Source organism: Dioscorea cayenensis, chromosome 16 (assembly GCF_009730915.1).
Source record: "Dioscorea cayenensis subsp. rotundata cultivar TDr96_F1 chromosome 16, TDr96_F1_v2_PseudoChromosome.rev07_lg8_w22 25.fasta, whole genome shotgun sequence".
Taxonomy (NCBI): Eukaryota; Viridiplantae; Streptophyta; class Magnoliopsida; order Dioscoreales; family Dioscoreaceae; genus Dioscorea; species Dioscorea cayenensis.
In genome coordinates, this window is record NC_052486.1 from 10,759,918 (window position 1) to 10,780,522 (window position 20,605).

The 20,605-nt window shown below is 35.7% G+C and overlaps 1 protein-coding gene across 1 annotated transcript in view; it reads right to left on the reverse strand.

Annotated features, from left to right (window-relative positions):
* Positions 1 to 581: 581 nt before the first annotated feature.
* LOC120279084 (diacylglycerol kinase 4-like) overlaps positions 582 to 20,605 on the reverse strand; it is a 43,689-nt gene continuing 23,665 nt past the window's right edge. Inside the window, exons 7-12 of the mRNA XM_039285940.1 lie at positions 5,933 to 6,015; positions 3,975 to 4,045; positions 2,961 to 3,038; positions 2,615 to 2,702; positions 1,352 to 1,468; positions 582 to 1,079 (exon numbers count right to left, since the gene is read on the reverse strand). Coding sequence (XP_039141874.1) covers positions 912 to 1,079; positions 1,352 to 1,468; positions 2,615 to 2,702; positions 2,961 to 3,038; positions 3,975 to 4,045; positions 5,933 to 6,015 — 605 coding nt within the window. The 3' untranslated portion in view covers positions 582 to 911. The remainder of the gene's footprint in view (positions 1,080 to 1,351; positions 1,469 to 2,614; positions 2,703 to 2,960; positions 3,039 to 3,974; positions 4,046 to 5,932; positions 6,016 to 20,605) is intronic.

Below are 20,605 nucleotides of genomic sequence, written 5' to 3' on the forward strand. Positions count from 1 at the left end.
ATGTATTTTTGTAAATACCTTCCTATACTGCACAAATTCCACACAATGTCATGTGCCCCAAATCCCACATGTTTTCATCCACCTGAAGAAAATTGCTCATCCATTTTACAGTAGAATGGGTGATACGTGTTGCATACAAGCCCACAAATTTGAGAATGACAGTCATTAACAGCATGCCAAAGATTCGAAAAGAGAATTACAAGCATTTGATGAACATGAAAGTGAAATTAATACCTTTGAGTGAAGTAGACAACTGTTACAAAGGGTTCACTAATTCAAGATACTCATGGAGGTAATTTTTGACAGGAATCCAATAATATCCAGAGAACACGAAACTTGGAAAGTGTACCCTCACACATGCTAATAGAATCACCATAACAAGCTGAGAATAGAATGAACCAACCTACCTTAAATCCAAAAACTAGGTTTGACTGGCAAACAAACAACAATTGCTACAAAAACAAACTTCTAATTCGAAAATAACTTACAAAGCAAGTCATTGTGATGAAAGGGATGTAGCTTGTGTTTGTGAATCAAAGTTTCAGTTATTGTGATGAACTCAAAGCAAGTCACTGAAAGAGCATTAAATTATGAAAACAGTTCACTAGAACTTGCAAACAAAATTAGAATATTGGACCGTTTGCTATAATTCATGATTACAACTTTAGTAAAAAAAGAATATATATTGAACATATTATGATATACATGACAGCAAACTGTATACATATAGAACAGACATGACATAAACCTAGATCAGTTGTTAGCAAGAATTGTAATCAGTCTTCACCAATAGCTGTCCTCGAAAGCGATTTAGGATTAAGGCTTAAAAAAGGCCATCAAGTTGCAAGAAATCTTGAACTAGGTTCACAATCCAACTGGAAGTTCCCTTGAACTATGTTGATGTCAGTTAGTCAGAAGAGTCGACTTCCACCAATCAGTACCGACTGAAAGGGCACCCTTTGTATATCCACAAAGGTTAAACGTTCACAATCTATAGGTTGCTTCCATGGTTCTCCATCCATTTGCATATAAGCTTGTTTTGACTCACCACCTCTGATTTCCAACCTGATTGCTGCTGCCTAGAAGATACCAGCAGATTGGAATATATTTAGATGTCTTGAGGGATTAGATAGTGCAGTTGCTAAAATGAATAATTTACAGGGTATCACTATAAAATTTAGTTGCCTTACAAACAATAGAATTAACATTAAGGCAATTAAAAAAATTCTCATCCAAAGTGTGGAGACAATTTCATGTCAAGGAAATAAGCAGAATTTTAGAAAGCATTGTATTTGTACATATCTTCATTTAAAGATTACTCAATACTACCATGTGAAAAGAACCATCCAACCTGAGCAATGTGCTTGGCAGATATTAGTTCAACCATAACAAACGAGACATGCCATCCTTGCTTGAGGCCAAAGATTTCAAGCAGGCCATCATCCACATTAGCCTCAACAAAGCCTCTCTGAGAAATACAGAAGAAAATGACTTCAGTTTCACAAAAGCATATATAATAAATACCCTTGCTAAAAGTGAATCTCAACATTATCACCCAAACATCAGAAATCTCATATTGCAGAAAAATCAAATATAGAGAAGTTACATATACTGGTTGCATGCACGTGAGCACAAACACAATGATTTATTTACTGGCATGCACATGAATAAAAGAGACATTACTAAAAGAATGGAAAATCTACAAATGTTACAGTATAGGCAAGATATACATTCTTTTTCCTCATTTTAATATTGGAAAAGTTTATAGATGACTCAGTAGCAACATACTTTAGACAAATTTCAATTTAAATCTCTGGCAAAAGATTAAACTATTACCATTCGTAACACTTTATGATTTGAGAAAATAGGAAGAGGCATATAATATACTTGTTAAGCCCTTATCATTAGATCCCCCATTCAATTTGCACATGCAATAATGGTAAAAAGTGTCAAATCTTGTACCAGAAGATTGATATAAAGTGCAAGTTAAACAAAACATGGGTAAGCATGCCTGGTTGACAAAATTTAAACTAGAATGTCAGCACAAGAATGGCAAAAAAGAATACCAGTGGTTTGATTAATATTCATCTTTGTTGTAACTTGTAAAAATGCCAAGTAAAAAATATAACTTACAAGAAGAGAACACAATCCCATTGGCTTCTACTCAAAAACAAAGTTTCAACGGTACAGTGCTCTAAATGTCCTCTTCATGCTTAGGAACCAACAATTATCTACACCTAAAGGTATTTGCTCTGAATTATTGCAACATTTGAATGCACAGAGACACTAGTTGCTACACATATGAACAACCAAGTACCAAATTGTCTATATGTGAGTTATTTGTTAACAATACTGAAGCATATTGATGGAAAACCATTTTGATAAGTTAACGTTTCAGTTAAAAATCATGGATAATATTTAATCTCCAATTTAACTTTTGAAATGAACACTAAAGTCAAACAAGAAATGCAAGTTTTGTCAGTCAACCAAAAAAAGAAGAAGAAAAATTCTGAGAAGTAAATCTTCACTATGCAAAAATATTACATATAGGATTTATGCACAAAGTGAGCTCTTATTCCTTTCAAATGAGTCCATTTGCACTAATAAGACAAACCTTTTCCAAATATTCAGGTTTAGGATTACCCCATGGATTTCGTCCACTTCCATAATTGTGAAGATTCAAAGCAACTATAGCCCTGACACTGCAGCACAAAAGATCGAAATAATAGATATCTTCCCTTGAAACTGAAGAACAAGATGAAAGTAATAAGGTACTTCAATAGAAGAAAACATTTAACTCTGTTGGGGATCCTTAAAGCTTCATGAGAAAATTCAAATTTATTGATCACTACTCAAAAAATGAATCAGCAATCTTCAGTCATGAACTAACCTTCAAAAGATACTTCAACAATAAATGGCATGCTATTTATGAATTTATAGATAATATGACAAAAACTTGCCTTTTAGGAACATGAATCTGCTCCCAATCTGGACAATTGACCTTTTTAATATGTAGGCGCAAAATGTTTTTCAGGCCCCTGCAATTCAAATTCAGTTCAGCAGACTTGCTTATGAAGTCAAGTGGTTTTTGTTCTCATCTTACAATTTCTTTTCCATTGGCAACATGTAGATATTATTAAATAACTAATAGTTGCGCAGAGGTTAATTTAGTAAATATGGATATGAATATACAAGGGTAGGTATCTCATCCCATGGGATTAAGATTTTGGGTTGAATCGTGGCCTGTCAATGTGTTTGGTTTGCATCGAACAATGATATCAAAGCTTCGTTAATTGGTTTGTTTATAACATGGATAGCTCAAAATGACATATTAGAGTAATTAATTATCCCAAGTCAGTTAACTTTGTAAATATGGATGTGAATTCAAAAGTTTGGGTCTCTCATCCTATGGCTTAAGCTTTTAAGCTGAATTGGGCCTGGAAACATGTTTTGTTTGTATCTAATAAATATTACTGAACAGGGATAATAGGCAGGTGTGAGCAACAGAAAATCAAAGTAGGTGATTGCCTATTTAATGCACAGGAGTAAACTGTTTTAGGAAGTCCCACAACTCTACAATTAACTAATTACTCATAAAGAAATGATGAACTAGAAAAACATACGCTTTCCAAACTGTTCTTTTAATAGGTAGTTCCAATCCTTGTAATTATCATTGTGCAAGGGTTTGATCTACAGTCACTTTGCATCCTTAACATCAAGCTTTGGTTTTGGCATTCAGAAAGAAGTGCATGGTTAGAGGTTTCCATTAGACTTTAACCAAGAAGCATACATATAGAGTGAATACTGAAGGATAAGAAATTAAAATAATATACTTAATTATGTAATTTCAGCTTATCTAGCAGAGAATAAGTGTACTGAAAGATCTCTTGAAATATAAATCTTGATAATATAAAAATAGGATAGCTTCTACAGCAGAAAATAAGTAGTACTGCTCAGAAGAGAGCCATGCTAACCTCAAGCTTGGATCAGCCATGCAAGGTGTAACAAACCATCCTTGGGTGCACCCATATCCCGTGTAAATAAACTGCCACAAAAAGAAATTAAGTTGCGATCTGACAGATCAACAGAAACAAATAAACAAGAAACAAAATGTTTTTGACATTTTCATTAACAAAAGAAAGTTTTGAGATCTACTATGTTAATATAAAAATAAACAATGGAAACATAACTGATGCCCTCTATCGATCATTGCAGCATTCACAGGTTGCAGTATAAAACATCCACCACATCAATGGAATAGATGACTTTAAGAGGAGTCACCAAAGACAACAGATGAAAAATGTCTCTAATTAGCAATAACATAATAATGGCAATATAATACTAAAACAGGCTTGTCAACAACTTGTCAAGAACCTCGAAATTATTAGAGATAATAATGCAAATATTTCAACATTAACTGATTTACTAAATCTTGGTATGATTATATAAGCATGAATCTCTCTTGATATTAGTTTAAGCTTTTACATTGTATCAAGCACATCAGATATGCATTTGGTTTGCATCTAACATAATCAACAGAAACAATAAGCATGAAACAAGATGTTTCCAAGACTACTACTTAAATATAAAAATAAAGAAACACAAATACATAATGGCATATATAGATCATTGCACCATTCAGCTTGCACTATAAAACACCCATTGCAAAAATGTTATAGACAGTTTCAAGAGAAGTCCCCAAATCCAACAGTGAAAAATGTCTGTAATTGGCAATAAGATAATAATAGCACTATTACAGAAAAATCAGGTATATGAACAACTTGTCAAGAACTTCAAAATTATAAGAGATAATAGTACTATGGCTCAACATCAGTTCATTAGTATATCTTGATATGATTATGTAAGCATGAGTCTCTCAATTGTAGTTTAAAATTTCAAGTTGTATCGAGCTCATCTAGTATGTTTTTGGTTTGAACCTAACAATAACCAATTTAAAACTCAACTAGGTTAGTTTCTAACTGTGGATACCACGCTAGCAATTAAAACCATGCAGTTAAATGGGAAGGAATTACCTCAACAATCTAAAGGTATAACCTAAGACAGGTGTGTATTTAGCATTTAGGTGTATGATTTTGTATTAAATAGCATGGGGTGCTAGTTCACCAAAACACACTGCCGCTATATATAAATAGCTGAACAAATCCACCTCCAGATATAAGTGAATATCACTGGAATAATAATAGATGGGCAATTCAATGTTAATAGTTTTTTTTTACTTGATTGTGTTACAGGTGTTTGTCACAGTTAAATGCAACTAAAGCATATTATTGAGCTCAATTCTACCCAAAAGTTTAAGCTAATAGGATGGGAGACTAAGGGTTGTGCATTTGAATCCATAATTAACAAATTAATCAATGTGGGAGTATTAGATAAACTAATATTCTCATAATTTGTATAAGTCTATTTTAACTCACTGTATTACAAACAAACCAATTCACCAAACTCTAATAACATGTTAAACGCAAACCAAACATATTATTCAGGCCCATTTCAATCTAAACGGTAGCATATTTCGTCTGATTTGGCGAAGATAATATGCTAGCTTCTGGATTAAATAGGGCCATGATAATATGTTCGGTCTGCGTATAACATGGCACTAGATCTTGGTGAATTGGTTTGATTGTAATGCAGCTATTTAAAATAAAACTAGCATTTATTAAGGTGGCATATTAGAGTAGCTAATTGTCTCACATCAATTAAGTTAATAAATATGGATATGAATACATAAACCTTGATCTTTACTCAATTAGCTTAAACTTTTGAATTGAATTGAGCCCAAATAATATATTTGGCTTGCACCAACAAACAAAAACAACCACTTAGCTTTCCATCTACATTTTTTAAAGGCAATTTACTGAGGAAGACATATACAATTGCTATAACAATAAAATTAAAAGAAATCAATAACAACCTTGTTGGCTATTGGACCTTGTGCAATATATGGTTTTTCATCACGCAAGTGGTGGAAACCATAAGCAACTTGTGCATCCATTCCTGCATTTAAGAAAATTGAAAACATCATGATCTCCGGTCACTAAAATATCAAAATAAAATAGATGTCAGAGATCATGTAGAGCACTAAAATGGTCTATAAATGCTTCTAGCCAACTGGATCTATCTATTTTCTTCCCTTTTAAAGAAAATGGCTTACTTATCTGAAATCATATGTAGTCACTTTCTGAGTACTTATTAAACACAGATTGCTACCAGTTAGATTATTATTAAACATGCTCTAACTAATGGTCCTTGTGAAAATTTAGGATGCATTATACTGATGCAATCGAAGCAAGGAGAACATTACACAAAATAAAATATAATATTAAAAAAAGAAAAAAGGGTCATAGTTTCAAACAAATTATTATAAAGTTGTGATAAATACTTGCCAACAAATCCTCCAACCCATCATCAAGACGTAGAAGGTGTGACAAATAGAAAACCAAGTTATTTTACCGTTCTAGCCATCGCCACCCCTCAACAAGACATGAATGAGCTTTTTGGTCCCCAAAGTTGAAAGATGTGAAATTTGATTCTACAACTATGGATTATTCATTTTGATCCCTCCATTCTTGCCCATGCGGCATTAAAATGTTTTTTATTATAAAGTTGTTTTATTTATGCTTTATTAGATTAGGATTTTGAACATAACTAAAGAACTCATACTTTTCCACCCATAATCTCAGATTCTCAAAGACACCTTATAAAAGCTAGGTGCGCCATCCATACTCTATACCACCAAAGTGTTAAGGCAATGGCTCATCATCATCATCATCATCATCATCATCATTCCTTTCACTTCCATCTCTATCCTCTTGGCACGCACTCGACTTACGCACAAGATACAATTCCAAGAGAAGAGAATCATTAAAGGCACATGACATCTTTGATGCTGTGAGGTTAGCCTGCAGGGAACTTTTGATGGCGTATGAGACCTTTTATGCAGTGAGCAGGAGCGTAGGTATAATATATTGTACGGGTCTAGTTGGTGGTGTCAACAATGTTGGGCTACTTTTGCTCAATGTCATGCGAACATTGTGTGATGTTTGGACAAAAGAGACAATCATAGGTATATGACAAGCAATTTGATGATACAATAAATATACTTTTGTTTTGGCGAACCACCAAATTTTTGACTTTTCACAAAGAAGCTTGCCATAGGCAAGCCAAAATATTCCATATTTTCTAGGACCTGTTAGAGTATTAATATATATTTAAAATATAAGGGTATTAATGTCTATTGGGCTATGTTTAGAAAATCCTAATCCTACTCTTATTTAAAAAAAAAAATTGTGCCTCAATTGTATTTTGGGGTGAACAACTATTTTTTATTTTATGGAATATTACATGCTTACCTTCAATAGTTTGTTTATTTTATATTGCATGATCATGGCATCAAAAGTTAGGTTATGAAGAAAGAGAGAGATATTGGTAGTATGATATTGTAGCAGCGGCATTACAGTGGTGGCTGCTCATTTTGGTATTGTAGCATTCTCTAGGACTTTTTTTGCCGTGGAGTTTCATGATGAAATTAAAGCAATGAATGTTCGTTTAGATGGTTTAATTGCATAAATTGGCTTTATATGAAGACCACTATTCTTGAAGGAAAAGACATGTTTAGCCTTTGATCCACTTTCACTTTTCCAGGAAGAAAAAAGCCCATCTGCTAGCACTATTGGAGGCTGGAGGCTGAAGGCCAAAGTTTATTGAGCCCATCTTGCTGTCATCTGTTGCTATTTTGCCATCATTTGTTGTATGTTGTTGATTTACTTTATTTTGGTTTGGCTACATTGTCTGTTAGTGTCTTCTAGAAGGTTGAAGTGGTAAGGTTATTAGAATTCGTTATCAAAATTATCTGGTATATTTGGGGCATGAGTAGGGTGTGACGGGAGGCTTTTGTAATTAACTTTATGGTTTTGGGAGAGTTGGGCATCTTTAAATGTCCCATTTGTCACCTATCATCATATTTTTACCATTACCCAAAATACCTCCATTGCTATCTTCATCTTTTTCCTATTCTATCTACCACTTCCTTTCATCCAATTCTATTACTGTTGTATTGAGTTCTATCATTTTTGGTATCAACGCAAGTTGACCTGATATTTGGGGATATTGGCCACCAGAATAGTGTCAACAGTGGAAAGCATGAAGGACATGTTACCCGCCATATATAACCATTTGTCTAACCTAGACACAATAGTTTCTTCTTTAAACCAGAAGGTGGATAAGATATTAAACGCCTCCATAAAAGCTTTGTTTCAGTAAGAAAGAGTGTAGTGGAGTTGAGTAGAGCCAAGACCGCAACGCCAACAGTGAGTCTAGAGACGAAGGAAACTCACTTGATGGAAGGGATGGCTACCCATGTGTCTATGTGGCATCACCAATATGACAAGAAGTTGGAAATGCCAACGTATAATAGAAAAGAAAATCCAACTTCAAGTATATTTAAAGTTGAGAGGTACTTCATGGTGAACAAGTTGACCAAGGCTGAGAAGTTAGAGGAAGCTAGGGTATATCTCCAAGGTGCGGTATTGGCTTGGTTGCAGTGGAAGGAGAACTGCCGTTCCTATCCAACTTGGGAAGAGTTGAAGAACTAATTCCTGTGGTGTATCCTACTGAAACGAAAAGGGACCCAACAACAATGATTCTTTTCTTTACGGCAAACGTCTAACGGTTGTGCCGAATAAGCATCGGAAGTGGTTAACCAAGTTGTTGGGTTTTGATTTCGAGATTAAGTAGGAATAAGGCAACAAACACTTTATACTGTTTGCCAGTTCTTTTGACTATCATAGAGGCTCAGTGCTTTGATGTGTATGAACTGATGGGTGAAGTAGATTAGGATCCAGGGTTGGTAGCAGTTACAAGGTCGTAAAGAAAGACCTTGACTCGGTGTAAATCAGGATAGCTCTTATCCAAGATTAGCTACACTATAAAAACGACTTGGTAATATTCAAAACCTTCTCTTATTACCTAAAATATTAGTTGATTTTCATGGCAGCTTGGTGATACATGATCACGTCTCTTGCTGGAGTCCAACGGCGTAAGCACCTTGGCGGGGCCTTGCTAGGTTTCTTCAGTGGTAGCGACCCAAAAAGAAAAATGTTATTTAAAGCCTAAACTGATATGGAAATTTTTTGATACGTTTTACTCTTCTCTATATAAATATCCCTATAATTGTAAACCTTAAAAATGAGTGGAAGAATTGACACTAGTGCGACCATGGATACAGGTCTTTTTGACCGAACCACGTAAAATCCCTCGCCTTTTTGTGTGTGATTGTTTTTTCTTTTTTCTTATCATTGCTTAATTCACTCCTCATTGTTTGATCCTCAACAACTGGTATCAAAGAGAGGATCTTAGACAAGTGGGAATACTGGCCGACAAAGGGAAAATAAAAATTGACAAGTACGATGGTAGTGACTTCGGGTTTTGGAAGATGCAGATCGAAGATTAGAAATATCAAAAGAAGTTGCACAAACCTTTGTTAAGGCGGAACCTGATCAGGTGAGTCAAAAAAACTGGGAATTGTTGGATCGGCAGGCTCTAGGCGTGGTCCAATTGACACTGACTAAGAACGTTGCCTACAACAAAGTTAAGGAGACGACTACCTACAGTTTGATCAAGGCGTTGTCTAATATGTACGAAAGCCATCTGCTTCAAACAAGGTATTCTTGATTCGCCAACTAGTTAACACGAAGAAGAAGGAAAGGTGCTTGTCTGGGAAGCACGGACACGGCAAAACCACTGATGTACCAGTATCGTGCCAGTGTCCGACACGAATACGCCGTGGACACGGTTGGACACCGTATCTGACACCCTCTAATACGATTGGACACCTCTCGATAGGCCTGGTACACAGCCGACCTAGGTTTTTAGAGGCAAAGCTTCGTCTAATCTTGGGCAGCAGATGTTCGGGTCGAAATCTTCGTCAGCATGAGCCTCGTAGGAGGATGAAACGGAGGTGATAGAGATGGAGAAGTGGAGAAAAGAAGAGAGGTGTTGCGCATGATGAGGGAGGCAGCAGCTGCGAGGGTTCGAGGGAGGAGCTTTATGACGCTCGTAAAGAGCGTAGATAATGAAGGTTGGAGAGGTGGAGAGAAGAGAAGCGCTGCGCGCGGAGGTGATGAGGGTTGGAGAGGTGGAGAGAAAAAGAGAGGCACAGCGGCTGCGAAGGTTCCAGAGAGGCCTTTTAAGATATAGGGTTTCTCCCCAAAGATCAATCCTAGCCGTTGATTTATATTTTTTTAAAGGAATTTTGTTTAGACTCATTTGAACTTTACTCTTTATAAATATTTATTAGAAGAAATTATAAACTGAAATATCAAATTGAAAATAACAAATTTTATAATTTATTGTAATTATTAAATATTTTTATAATTTATTGTTAATACTAGTCCATTGTCAACTATAGTTGTACATTTTTAACCCCTGACCTTTAGGCTTTGTCGGATTAATATTCATACTAACAGGAAATATAATTATTTATATTTACAATGAGTATTTTACATTGAAAAATACATATATAATATTTTTTTACTGTTGTGTCCCGCCGTACCCATGTCCTTAATTTTGAGAAATTACTGTGTCGCAGTGTCCGTGTCCCCGCATCCATGTTCATGCTACATAGGTGCTTGTGTTACGGATCATGTAAACAAATTTAATTCGATATTATCAAGATTGGTATTGGTATATATTAAATTCGATGATGAAGTACAAGCTTTGTTGTTGTTGTCCTCATTGCCTGAGAGTTGATGGGAACAGTTACAGCCGTTAGTAGTTCATCTAGGATTGCTAAGCTAACCTTTGAAGGGTTCGGGATTTGATTCATGGGGAGGATATTCGGAGGAGAAATTCTGTAGAGCTATCAGGTTCTTTCCGAAGTACAGAGAGTATAGGCAAAAAAATTGAAAAAGGGCAGAATTACTGGCGCGATAGGTCAAAGTTGAAAAAGAGTGGTCAGTTCAAAAATCGCAAGGATATAACATGCTAGAATTGCTAGAAGATTGGCCATTTTAGAAATTAGTGCATGGCTCCCTCAGCTCCTAGAAAGAAGGAAGATAAGTCTATTAATGCAGCAATTGAAGATGTAGATGATGCGTTGGTTTATTGTGTTGAGTGTCCAATTAAATCCTTCCGGTGCTTCATTCCATGCTTCTCCTTGTAAGGATATGATGCTCAATTTTAGGAGTGGAAATTTCGGTAAAGTTAGTTTTGCTGATGATGAGAGTTTGGAGACTACAATCATGGGAGACATCAATTTGAAAACTTTCTTAGGTACTATTTGCACACTGAAGGACGTGAGATTTATTCCTGGTCTCAAGAAAATGCTGATCTGTCTGAAACAATTAGATGCTCATGGATATCGTGCCATCTTTGGAGACGATGAGTGGTAAATAATTAAGAAAAATTGGTAGTTGCTCGTGGTTGGGAGAAGGGGACTTTGTATATGGTTGAACTACCATCAAATGAAGCTAATGCAGTTATTAGTAGAGGTGATCCTTCAACTATGTGGCACCAAACACTCGGCCATATGAGTGAGAAGAGTATGAAGATGCTCGTCTCCAAGGGGAAAATTCCATAATTGAAGAATGTAGAAGTTGGTTTCTGTGAACCATGTGCGCTCGGGAAGCAGAAAGGGGTTACTTTTGCAAAATCTGGGAAGATACCCAAGGTTCAGAGGCTCGAGCTAGTTCATACAGATGTGTACGGGCCAACATCAATTGCTTCATTTGGGGGATTACGCTACTATGTCACCTTTATTGACTCTACTCGAAAAGATATGGATTTATTTCTTGAAGCATAAATCTGATGTGTTTACTATCTTTAAGAAGTGGAAAGCCGCCATTGAGAATGAAACAAGCTTGAAAATCAAGTGTTTGTGGTCTAATAACGGTGGTGAATACAATAGCTCCGAATTTATTGATTATTGTGCTAAGAATGGGATTAGAATGCTGGAAACTACTCCTGAGACACGTCAGCAGAATGGCGTTGCTGAAAGGATGAACAAAACTTTGAATGTAACGGTAAAGAATATGCGGCTTCATGCAAGATTGCCGAAAATGTTTTGGGCAGATTCAGTGAATGCAGTAGCTTACATCATTAATCGAGGACCCTCAATTCCTTTAGGGTTCAAGATTCCTGAGGAGGAGTGACAAGGCAAAGAAGCCATTTTTTCACTTGAAGGTATTTGGATGTGTTTCCTTTGTGTTTGTTAAAGAATCTAAACTGAGATAAGTTTGATCCAAAAGCAAGGAAGTGTGTCTTCATTGGCTATGTCTTAGATGATATAGGGGGTACCGTTTCTAGGATGAATCAAGCAGACAAGTCATCAGAAGCAGGAATGTCACATTCAATGAGCATGTAATGTACAAGGGTAGGTACGCAACTGATTCTGAGGCTGCAAGGAAACTGAATGAAAAGAAAATGTCCTCTCGGAAGATATTACAGAAAATGATCTTGTAGGGCATAGTAGCAGTTCAAGAAACAGAAATATAGACGAAGCAGTTCAAGTTATTCCAAAGATAGAATTGAGGAGATCTAGCAGAGTTTCACAACCTCCACAAAGGTGCTCTTTTTCAGCAAATTACTTACTTTTGACTGAAGATGGTGAGCCTCTATGTTATCTTGAGGCAATGCAGATGGTTGATTTAGCATAGTGGGAGTAAGCCATAAAAGAGGAGATGAGTTCTCTTGAGAAGAATGAGACTTGGTTACTGACTGAGTTACCAGTAGGGAAGAATGTTTTGTAGAAAAAGTGGGTGTATAGAATCAAGGAAGAGCATGATAGCAACAAAAGATACAATGCAAGGCTAGTGGTCAAGGGGTTTCAACCAAAAAGAGGCATTAACTACAATGAAAATTCTCTCTTGTGGTCAAGATGACTACTATCAGACTTGAACTGAGTATTGTAGCTGTAGATGACTAACATCTAGAACAGCTACATGTTAAGACTGCTTTCTTGCAGTGATCTCGAGGAAGACATCTACATGCACAATTAGAAGGTTTTCAAGTAGTTAGGAAAATAACTTGGTTTGCAAGTTGAGAAAAAGTTTATATTGTTTGCAGCAAGCACCAATACTATGGTACTTGAAGTTCGAGAGCTTTATGAGAAGAGATGGGTACAATAGATGTGCTTTGGATCATTGCTGCTATTTTAAGAAATATGATTCATTCGATATCATGCTACTGTTGTACGTTGATGACATGTTAATTACAGGGACGAACATGAATGAAATCAACTGATTGAAAAGGCAAATGTTAGAAGTGTTCAAGATGAAGAATTTGGGCGTTTTGAAGCAAATACTTGATGAGCATTAGCAGGGACAGATCTGAAGATACTCTAAAGTTATCTCAAAAAAAATATATTGTAAAAGTGTTGGAAAAGTTTAGTCTCCAAGATGCTAAGATCAAAAGTACGCCTTTGGGAAGTCACTTCAATCTAACAAAGAAACAGTCACCTTAAATGGATGAAGACAAGAACGGTATGGAAAAACCCCATATGCATCTGTAGTTGGTAGAATTACGTACGCAATGATATGCATGAGGCTAGACATTGTTCATGCAGTGGGAGTTGTTAGTAGATTTATGTTTAATCCAGGGAGAAAGCAAGTAGTTAAGTGGCTATTACGCAGCTTGAAAGGTACTTCCACAATTGCATTATGTTTCAGAAGAAGAGATGCTATCTTGGAAGGATTTTCTGATGCAAATTTGGGTGGTTGTTTGGATACAAGGAAAAGTGATAAACTCCTAAATGTATGTATTTTATACATATTTGTTGTGCATTATTTGTGTATTTTTTTGATGAATCGATGCCCTTTTATGGTTTAATTGGTTTCTTTCGTGTTACAGGTATAAAAGAAGCCTAGGTAAGCTCGACAACGCGATTCAAGAAGAAATCAACACCAAAAACAGCATTTAAGAGCCCCGGGAACATCGGCAAAATGATTGAGGACCTCACAGCCCGTTTGCTGACCGTAAGCCACCCCGAGATTAGTTTTTAAAGGAGTTTTAGGGCATCTTTTGAGAGGGGGAAGGTCTTGTTTTGGAGCTCATCACCACCATTCTTGATTCAAGATAGAAGAAGAGAAGAGAGGGCATCTCCGAGGTAGAAATCGACCGGGAGATCGTGATTTGGCAAGATCTACTCCTAAGGCATATTTTTCGAAAGTTGAAGACAACAAGGGAAGCCACTCCTTGAGTGGCATCAGTGGAAGCCTTTCTACGGGGGATCCCAAGCGTTATTCAGCCTCTTACCTTTGAGGGACTTCGATATTGCTTTTTTTAGTTGTTTTCATGAATTTTATCTTGTATATTGCTAGTATGAACAACTAAACCCCGAGGTCACTGGGTGTATGCGAACCTTGGGGGTGAACTTGTGTAGATTGGATGCTATGACTTGTTTTATTGTATTTGCTGTGTATGTGACCCATGCTTGGTGTACTATCATGCTTGGTGTACTTTAAGGAATTGGTATGCATGAGAACTCTGTATCGATTTCTAGGTTACACTAGGTTGCGTGACCATCGTCCTTGTATTGAATACGCCTAGCTTAGAAGGGATACATGTGCGAATACGCCGTGATCATCGGGTGTTTTGTACCCCTCCAATATTAGGGTTGTACTGAGTTTGTGTTTCGACCCTAATTTGAGAAATCCCTTACCCTTATTGCAATCGTAGCAGAATTTGGTCCGAAGACATTCCGTATCAATTCTCGTACCGGATTAGGGGTCAATTGCCGTGACTATCAGGTTGACCTATCTTAGGATTTTCTCGGTCTAAAGTACCATTTGCATGATAGTTATAGCATCCTTTCACACTTTAGTAGCCCCAAGGGGAATCTCATCCGTGACCACTTCTCCTTCTTGATTCCTACCCGTGATTTTCCTTCACTGTAGACATCGAAGTAGAGTTTTTCTTATTGCTTTGTAGTTTTAACACATCACTCAAATTTGTAGGTTAAACAACACGCTAAAAGGAAGTAAGAGTAGCTTCTCGGGCCCTGGGAATACGACCCCCTCGTGCTCACGCTAGGAGTATTACTTCACGATCCGTGCACTTGCAGGATCGAACAACCAAAAAGCAAGGAAAAGCACTACCGAAATATTTTCACTGTGGAAAACACAACAGTTAATTGGATATATCGGCGTTAAAAGAGTGTTGCTCTTTCGACGACAGAAGAAAAATATAGGCCATCTCGAAAGTTGGTAAGGAGATGATTTGGTTGAAGAATCTTCTTAAGGAGTTTAGAAAGAAACAAATAGACAATGTTCTTTATAATGACAGTCAGAGTGTTATTCATCTTGCTAAGAATCTTGTGTTTCATGCTACGAAAAAACACATACAACTAAGGTATCATTTTATTAGAGAATTAATCAGTGTTGGCATCTTGTCCTTGATGAAGATCCCGGGCTCAAATAATCTTGCAAATATATTGACCACGGTGGTTACTATAAAAAAGTTGAAGCTTTGTAAAGCTTCAACTGGCATTCATAGTTGATTGACGAGAAGGCGTCGCACTAGTTTAAGTTACTGTTGTAGATTTTGGTCTACATGTGTGTGAGTGCAGTTGATGTGATTAGCCTTTAAGTGGGAGATTGTTGAGTATGTGGAGTCTGATCTATACCCTGAAGATGCATGATAGTGTCTCTTACGGGAATCCAAGGGCACAAGCATCTCTGCAGGGCTTTGCTGGGTTTTTTTTCAGCGGCAGCGACCCTGAAAGGAAAATGTTATTCAAGGCCCACTATGATATGGAAATTTTTTGACTCGTTTTACTCTTCTCTCTATAAATATCCTTGTAATTGCAAACCCTAAGAATGAGTGGGAAAATTGACACTAGTTTGGCCGTGGCCGTAGGCCTTTTTAACCGAACCACGTAAAATCCCTCGTCCTTGTGTGTGATTGTTTTCATTTTTTCTTGTCAATGCTTAGATCCACTCCTCATTGTTCGATCCTCAACAGGATGGTAGAAATGCAAGGGCATTCAGGTTTCCTTGATATAAAAGGGTAATTGCTAACTCTTCCGGGAAGGCATGAAAAAAGATGTAAAGGAATTTGTTGAGAATTGTGATGTGTGCCAACAAAACAAGAGTTTGCCTTTATTTTATGTTGGCATGTTACAACCCACCTTTATATTGAAGTAGGTACCAGATGACGTGTCGATGAACTTCATTGAGGAGTCATTTAAATCAATTGGGATTAATGTTATTTTGGGTGTGGTGGGCAGGTTTAACAAGTATGCTAATTTTGTCGCATTAAAACACCCTTTTTCTTTAAACTATCGGGATTGTTGAAATTTTCATGCAAAATGTTATCAAGCTTTGTGGATTTTCTAGATCCATTATTTTAAATGGAGACCTGATTTTTATGAGTAATTTTTGGACTAAATTATTCTAGTTGTAGCAGACAAAATAGCGCAACAATAGTGTTTACCATCCTCGGACCTATGGCTAGATTGAAGTTGCTAATAGATTTCTTGAGAACTATCTACGTTGCATTGCGCATACCTAGCTAAAGACTTGTAATCATTGATTACCATGGTATGTATACTGGTATAAAACAACCTTCCGTACCTCTGCTAAGCTCATTGTCTTCAAGATGGTGTATGAGCGAGATGAACCTTATTGAAATATCCTAGTTCCGGAACCTTTAATTTAGCGATGGAGTAGCTAAAAGCTAGAAACATGATGGTTAGGAAAATAAAAAAGCAGTTAGGGTTTGGCTCAGATGCATATGAAAAAAATATATGGACCAAAGCACTACCATGATATGAGTTTTTAGGTAGGGAATTTGGCACATGCAAATGCATCCGTATTTAAGCTTGCCCTTGGCTAAGAAAGTGAATGGCAAACTATCTCCTCATTATTTTGGTTCCTATCTTATTGTTAAAAAGATCAGTTCCAAGGCATACAAACTTGAACTCCAAGGTTACACTCTTTTTTAACCTATACAGTGTAATTAAAAGCGCTAGGTGCTCTTAAGGCTCTAAGACTTTTTATTACCCGAGGTGAGAAGCGTAATGAAAACCGCTCGCCCAAGCGAAGTGAAGCGCTAATATTGGATGATGAATCCGACATTCCCATATACGATCTATAATCTCATATAATTCCTTGAGAATCCATCTGTAGATTGTAGATTGGAATGACAACTTCATCATCCATTACATGCAGCTGGTCACTTTTGAAATCCTGAAATTTTTAATTATAAACCATCTATAGAGTTTGATGAAGTTACCAATGGGTTGTAAAAGACCATTCAAAGATTAGTTCGAGACCTTACTTTGCAAGATAAGATTATGAATAAACTGTCAGTATACCAAACAACAAAGGGTCAATTCAGACATCCAATGGCCATTAAAACAAGGAGTTCATAATCTCCATTAAATAATTTATAAATCTTTTATGTTGTTGTGGATTCCATAAAGTTGAATAGGTTTAACAATAAATTTTTTTTTCAATTTTGTAGCTGAATGGTGGAGTTTATTTGGAAATTCAACCCCTAATTTGCAATAACTAGCCATCCAAATTTTAACTTAACTTGTAGCGCAGTAGGTTGTGAACACAACTCGAGCGTATTTGAACAAGTGAGTTCCTTATTTTTAAGAGTTTTACTTTTTACATCTATTTGTTAATTGTTAAGAGTTTTTACGTCAACTATGTAAGCTTACTTTATGCTTTTAACTTCTTTTTGACAGATTATTACCGAAAGGCAAAATAGACAAGAGCATAAAAAATTGCATGGTCTAGTCTATATCAGATACAATTAGAATCTTAAAGCTTGTTTTGAGATGTGAAATCTTATTGATCTCATCTTTATAAATGGCATTGATGATTGTAACGAATGGCTAGTTGGAGAAATGAGCGCTAATGTTGACAATTTGGCTTCACAAGATGCTGAAAATGAGTTGGTTTTTAAAGATGATGATTTGACATGAGGTGAAGTACCTAAAGTAGATAGGGTTAGAGGGAAATGGAAACTAGGTCACAAGCAACAAGAGTAAGCTCAAGTGCTAAAGCTTCAACTTTTAGACCAATGATTATAAATGAGGAATCTGAGAAGGAGCTTGAGAGTTATAAATATATTGATGGAGTTAAAGCTAACTTAAATGATGAGGATGATGATATTGTAAAATTAGATGACTTATGAAGGTAGAATTTGCACTTTAAAAGCTTGAGTAGTTCTAAGAAGTGTTTTACTTGACTTTGTGTTTTGCTTACCTCGACTTTAATTATTATATTTTATTATGTTTATATATTTTACTGATACAGTTTAGATCTATATATATTTAATTTATTTATTAGCTGGCGCTTCACTTCAATCGAGCAAGCGCCTTTCGTGGCACCTCTCACCTCGGCAATAAAAAAATCTTAATGCCTTAAGAGCGCCTAATGCTTTTAATTACACTGCAAGAGTGGTGCATAGCCAATGCAAAAATCATCACATAGATCAATAATGTTTATTGTTACCCACGATATTAGTTTTCAATTATCAAAATTTTCTACTACTAAAGCTACATAAGATTTTCTACCAAATTTATATATATATGATAATTATGCTAGGGAATATAAATTACAAAGACAAATACGAGCTGTTTGCCAAACTAACTCTTTTATTCAAGAGTTTTATACAAAATTATGTTGTGGGATCAATTATCACTTATTAAGTCTATTAAGTTGCAATCAAATTCAACTTTTCTCAAATATAGAGAAAAATAATGTTTGACATAATTGTTGGTGGTGTTGAGAGAAGATTTTGAGTTTGTTAAGGGTTCTCTCTTACGTCGCACACCCTTGCCTATTGTTGATATAGCTATAAGCACATTAATTGCAAAAGAGACTCATTTTAATTCTATATCTCTTATGTTTGCTATTAGTAAACCTAGAAATCTTACATTGTTGTCACTAACATAAGCTCTATTCAACTTATAACAAAATCTATGTCTAAACTCACTTTAGATGAGTGTAGCTATTGCCATGATAAAAGGTATTGGAAAAACTCTTGCCACAACTTGCAGGGTATGGTCTTACTCAGGGTCATGGTTGGTCCCAAGGGCGTGGATATGTTCCACATTTGTCTGACATTCTATTCTTTGTCAACCACAATGACGTAGGAGATGTGCACAAGGATTTTTTGCTAATGCCTTGCATAAAATTTCTGTTGATGGGTATGATCTCCTAGTTTAGTTAATTTTTCTACCACTTAGTTGATTGATTCGAATGTTACCAATCATATGACTCTTTTCGATCTACCTTGGTCCACTTACTCTTCTTTTATTGATAATGCTAGATCATTTTATATTGTTGATGGCTTTGTTATGCCACTTTAAGGGATTAGTAGTTGTAGTTTATCTCACCTCACTCTTGATCATATTCTGCATGTTCCCAAACTCATATTGATTACTACGTGTATTGTGCAAGATCCACAGATAGGTTTGGACATTAGGACACGTTGTAGAGTTTTTGGCTTGTATAAGTTAGATCACCTTCACATCACACATTTGGTTGCTCCTTCTAAAGCATCTTAACCTTTATATTCTTTTGAGTTAAACTCACAGTCCACATTGTTTTTATTTGAGCATTCTCAATTAGGATATGCTTTTAAGTCTAGATTGGAGAATTTGGTTTCCACAAAAAGTAAATAAATAAATAAAATTTAACTATAATTTAAATTATAGTGGATGCAAAATTATTCAAACTCTCTACTTTACCTTTTAAAAATAGTCAAACTATTTCCTCTTTTGCATTTGGTTTAGTTCATTTAGACATTGGGGACCTGTATCTATGCGACCAAAGGAAGTGTGCGCTATTATGAGTAATTTGTTGATGATTAGACATGTTACATGGGGACTTACTTAATGCAAAAGCAATCTAAATTTACAATATTTATATTTTTTTTGTCGCAATTGTACACACCCGCTTTGGAAATTGATTAAATATTGTCACTCTAGATTCTAGAGCATAGTCTTTGTAAAGGTGTATATATTTTCGTTCTAATGCCTATGTTCTACAATTTCGTTTTGTTCAGGGGATCTAAGGCCAAGAAGTTTGGTAAGTCATAAAATTACCAAAATGTAAGCATCATCATGTTATGGAAACTATTAGATCATTGTTATCTTCTATCAATGTTCCATCTATAATCTGGGGTAAAGCTCTTAATACTACAATGTATCTTATCAACAACAATATTCCTTCTACACTTCTAGTTTTTCTTCTCATTCATTGTATGGTTTCCCACCCAATTATTCTTTTCTGTGTTTTTGGGTGCACTTATTTTGTTTTGATATCTACTCATGAATGCACAAAGTTATTTGCTAAGTCATGTATGTATGTTTCTTGGTTATTTTGTTCATAAAAAAGGGTATCGGTGTTTTGATCCAACTACTAATTGATTATATGTTACTTAGCATGTAGTATTGATGAGAATAATTTGCACTCAATTATATAGACTTTCTTTAACTCTTGAACAATGAAATGTGAATTATTTTGAACCAATTTTTACTCATAATCTTATTGTTATTGCATTGTAGGAAAGAAAGAAAATGATTTGAAAGAAGTACAAATTAAAAGCACAAAATTGGAGAAAAGAGAAGCAA